Genomic DNA, 4,656 nt, shown 5'->3' with positions numbered 1-4,656 from the left:
AAGTATTTATAACATTTATTTCTTTAACACATTGACTTGTCAGCTTCTGTTTCAGAGAATTAGGTCAATAACATTCAGACTTGAATTTTATGCCCCAGTTCAAGTGAATACACTAAATCCAAGGGGGAAAAAATAAAGACTAAAGAATTGTGTGCTTAAAACAGGAAGAGAAATGAGAAGTTTGGATGTGGGAAAGCAGCTGGGAGCAGCTTCTGTTTGCCTTTCTCCTCTCATCCCCTATTCTCCAGTATCTAAGTTTCTCAAGGGGGTAAAGCCCTTTGGCTCTGGTCCATTTGTGTCCAGCATGGAGGTGGCAATCCAGAGCTGATCTCCACCCTTCACATTGTATTACAGCCACTACTGTTATCACTGCTGGGAGTGATGATAAATCAACAAAGGGGCACTGAGAGAAGGTGACTCCCAAAACTGTGGAGGCTGGAGAGGTGGGACCATGTGAACCTCATGAGAGTCAACAAGGCCAAGGGCAAGGTCCTGCTCCTGGGTCGAGGCAATCCCAGCACAAACACAGGCTGGGGGAGACTGGTCTGAGGAGAAGGTCTTGGGGGTGAGGAGAAGCTCCCCATGACCCGGCTTCAGTGTGTGCTTGAGCCCAGAACCTCCCCGTGTGCTGGGCTGCACCCCCAGAGCATGAACAGCAGATCAAGGGAGGGCATTCTCCCCCTCTACTCTGATTTGTTAAGACCATACATGGAGTACTGCGTTCAGCTCTGAACTAGATAAGCTTTAAGGTCCCTTCCAACCCAAACCATTCTAGGATTCTATGATTTGAAAAACATTATATTTGAAAGGTAAAAAGGAATGGAAGATTAGCCATGATAGTCAGGCTAAATTCTTTCTTGGTGTGCAGCAAATGCTGGTGTAGTGATAGGTACCTGAGGATAGTGAGAAGATAAGAAGCCAAGGGATGTAGGGACAGGCCAAGGGGAATGGCTGGAACCTGCCAGAGGGGAGATTGAGATGAGCTCTGAGGCAGAAGCTCTTCCCAGCCTGCCCAGTCTGTGAACATTTCACTGTAAAGCAAAGCCACCAGCAGTTTGCTTTAGCTCTGCTCTGGAATTGCACCAGTGCCGCTGGGCTGGTGGCTCTGCAGACCAGGAGCCACTCCTAAATCAAACAGCCATGAGCTATGCAAACACCATCCACATTCCTACCTGCTGCCTTCCAGCCGTTTGTCAGCTCCACCTTTAAGCACCTTTAAGGCTGGTGGCTTCTACTCAGATCTGATCTGGCTTTGGACAGGCCCCAGGACACCATCAGAAGACAAGAGAGCAAAATGCCTCCTGGCCAAGCAAGTACATGCACCATCCCAAATGAATAAATGGGGGGAGCAGGCTTAACCACTCATATTGCCATCAGTTAAAACAACCCAAGAAGCTCATCAGTGCCCATATTCCCCAAAAACCAAATTATCCTCCTTATCCTCATGTCCGTTGACTTCCTTCCTGTGTTTATATCATGTTCAGCTTAGATTGTAGGCTTTCCTGGAGCAAGAAGCCAAACTAGATACAACAGCACACTCTTCTTTCCCATCTTTGTCTGTGTTCTTTCCCTTCCTGAGCTGTCTCCCAACTCTTGATGTGCCACATGGATTTTGTGAGGCAGAGCTGAGTGTATGAGTGTCGCTATTCCCAGGCCCCTGTCACTCAGCAGTCCTCCCGATGGTGGTGGTATGGGTCCATTCTGCTGGTGACTCTCTCTTGAGGGACTTTGGGTTGTCCAAGTTCAGTCTAAATTCAGGCTGACGCTGTCTCTAGCCAGAAAAAGGATGATCTGAAGAAATGAGGATCGTTTCAGTGTAGTCTATGAAGGTTGGCTGCTCAACCAGTGGGTTTATGCTTGATCTTGCTGTTGAGACTAGAATCCACTTCTCCCATGCTGGTGGTAGGAGAGGAGAGGCTGGGCTAGTCATGGAAAAGCAAGGCTGAGAGGGAAGACCATTCGCTGCCAGTGAGATGGACAGAAATAAGGAGGGAAGGAGAAGTCAGACTTTGGCTGTGTATCTCTGGGTGTGGTGGAGGATGCTGTGAAGCCAGCATGCATTTCACTGTGAAATGGTGCAATAAAAATCTCTCTCTTTTATTCTCTGTGATATCAGAATTTCACTGAAATAAAAGCGAGGGATGGAGTCCCTGCTTTGCTTTGCTTTACAGTGCTATGGGGCTTCAAAGTGCTGCTGAACAACCAGGGCCCCACTAAAAGGGGTTAACAGGAACATAAACCCATGATCAAGGTGCGAGGTGCCTCCAGATGATGGGAACAAACAAAGGAACCATCTGCAGAACATTTGCTCATTTTAGACTGACTCTTTTAGAGCTGATGTGTGTCTGATTCCAGTCTGAAGGATGTTACTTCACTCTTGTGATAGGGCAGATTCAGACAGCTGACTTTGCTTTCAAACGGCCTGAAGAGGCAAGGGGACACCTCCCTCTAGTGCCCAGCTCTGTAGGACATCCCCATGGTGGTGTGTCTGAGAGGGAAGGAGTCACTTGGAGGTGGGACCCAGCCTGTGCTGAGGGCTCCAACCTCCCTTCAAAGGGTTTATAGCCCCTGACCACCCATCCAGCGAGAGCTTTGCCCCTGCTCCCCACAGCTCACAGGGATTGAAGGTGAATGAAGCCCTCCCCAGCTGAGCATCCCCACCTTCTCCTCTGCCCCCAGCTCTGGAGGGCCATATCCAAGCAAGGAGGAGGCAGAATTTGCCCCTCTGGTGTTGCTGGGGCTCTTTGGGATTGTGGCAAGTTGTCCACAGGGGCTGTGTGTGGTTAGGTGGAGATGGGTTGGATGAGCATGGGCCAAGGGAAGGGATGTGAAGGCACAGATTGGGCTGGGGAGCTGGGAAATTGCAGGTCCAGGAGAGAAGGAAAAGGGAACAAAGAATGCTGAGGATCAGGTTGGGATCCCAGCACAAGGATGATGGCAGGATTCCACCAAACATGAGAGCCAGAAGCCCAGAGAACATCCCTCCCAACACAAACCCAATTCCCACTCCCTGCTGGAGAAACCCAGCTCACCTCCCTGCACTGGAGCATGGTGGCCAAAGTCCCTTCATCCTCATGGGCTGGGGGACAGTAGCTCTACAGAAGTCACAGCTGGTAGGAAACACACACGACACATTTGTACAAGCCTTTGCCTTTTATTTACATAATCAAAGAGACCGGTTGGGGAGGGTTAGACAGAGAAAAAAAGCATCACTTCTAAGTTACAGATGCCTCCAACAAAGCAGTAACACAAACACTCATATCTGCCCTGGAGAATTCCCCCTGGAACACGGGTGAAGGAAGCAGCAAGGTTGCCAGCGGGATCGGCCATAGGGCAAGTTGGATGGTACAAGCAGCACCCGGAGGGCAGATGACCAAAGCTCTGCATTGCTCATGAAGGATGTTCCTCATGGGACTTGGCACAGGAGAGAAAGTGCCACTGGGCTGCAGACAACAGATCACCCTGTGGGGATAAGGAACATGGTTTGACCGGGACATCTTCATTCCTGATGGAAATCCAAAAGAAGGGTTATCCTTGTAAAGTCCCTGTTAATGTTCCATGTCTATGCTCTCCATCAAACTACAAGGACCTTGGCCATGAGTCCTGTCTCTGATGGGGCACCGCGATGCCTCCCCAAGGGGTCTTAGGGGTGAAAGCCCCACCAGCACAGAGAATGGGTTTGCTATGGGAAGACAGAAGTGTCAGAGCTGTTTGCAGGTTGCGTGCCAAATTTAGACATTTGAAGACCTGGAAGTGCCAAATTCCTCCCTAAAAATGACTCTGTTGCATTTTCCATGAGAGAAAAAATACAAGCTGGGTTCTAAACTCAAGGCAGCTCCTTGAGTCCAGAGCTCAGGGTCCTTCAACTACCCATCCCTTTTGTACTTGGGATCTTTTGTGTTAACCAGCAGCAGTCAGACATTGCCTGTGCTGCAAGCTGGGGACTCTTGGGGACAACCTGGAGCTCACAAAGTGGCCTTTGTTCAGTGGCACATCTTGCACAACTGGGCACTTGAGAAAGACAAATCCAAGAGGGTGTAAGTATTGAGCAACGAAGTGCAGACTCAACTGCTGGGGTTTGGGGGGTGTGATGCAAACACTGGAAAGCCACCCAGCTGATGGGGCAATAGGACAAAGTATGTTACCCCTCAGCCACCTCCCCCTTGGCACCGCATCTCCCCGAGCTCTTACCTCACAGTGTGGGGGTGCAGGCTCAAGAGCTGGACTGATCATCACCGAGGTTGATCTCCTCCAGGATCTGGCTGTACCTCCTCGTGAGGGCTTTGGTGTTTTTGGTCAGGTCTGTCAGAACCTGCTGCAACCCATTAACGTGATGGGAGAGCCGCTCCTCCAGGTTATTATCTACACCCTCATCGAGGGATGTATCTGCATCAGTGCTGGTCGGGTTCTGGTCGCTCACAGAGGCCGCCCCCTTCGCCACCACGGGCTTGATGGACTTGAGGATCTGGTAGCGCTCGTAGAGGTCCGTGTGGCCGTTGGCGTCCGGAGCCGCCCCGTCCTGCTGCTGCGGGAAGACCCCTCGGAGCAGGCTGGGGAACATCACCTCCTGCTCCATCTTCTGCGTGGCTGAGAAGTACTGCTCCATGGCCCCGCTCCCGGCTGCGGCAGCGCTGCTCCGGGCTCTGCTCCGCGCTC

At 50.9% G+C, this 4,656-nt stretch overlaps 1 protein-coding gene across 1 annotated transcript; it reads right to left on the bottom strand.

The window, feature by feature from the left end:
- Positions 1 to 4,213: 4,213 nt before the first annotated feature.
- On the bottom strand, positions 4,214 to 4,606 carry LOC104405222 (mid1-interacting protein 1-B-like). The gene has a single exon (XM_010013867.1). The coding sequence runs from the start codon at positions 4,604 to 4,606 to the stop codon at positions 4,214 to 4,216; it is 393 nt and encodes a 130-aa protein (XP_010012169.1).
- Positions 4,607 to 4,656: the final 50 nt, after the last annotated feature.

The sequence above is a fragment of the Nestor notabilis genome, unplaced genomic scaffold (assembly GCF_000696875.1).
Source record: "Nestor notabilis isolate BGI_N333 unplaced genomic scaffold, ASM69687v1 scaffold28050, whole genome shotgun sequence".
Taxonomy (NCBI): Eukaryota; Metazoa; Chordata; class Aves; order Psittaciformes; family Psittacidae; genus Nestor; species Nestor notabilis.
This window is presented reverse-complemented; position numbering and strand designations above follow the sequence as displayed.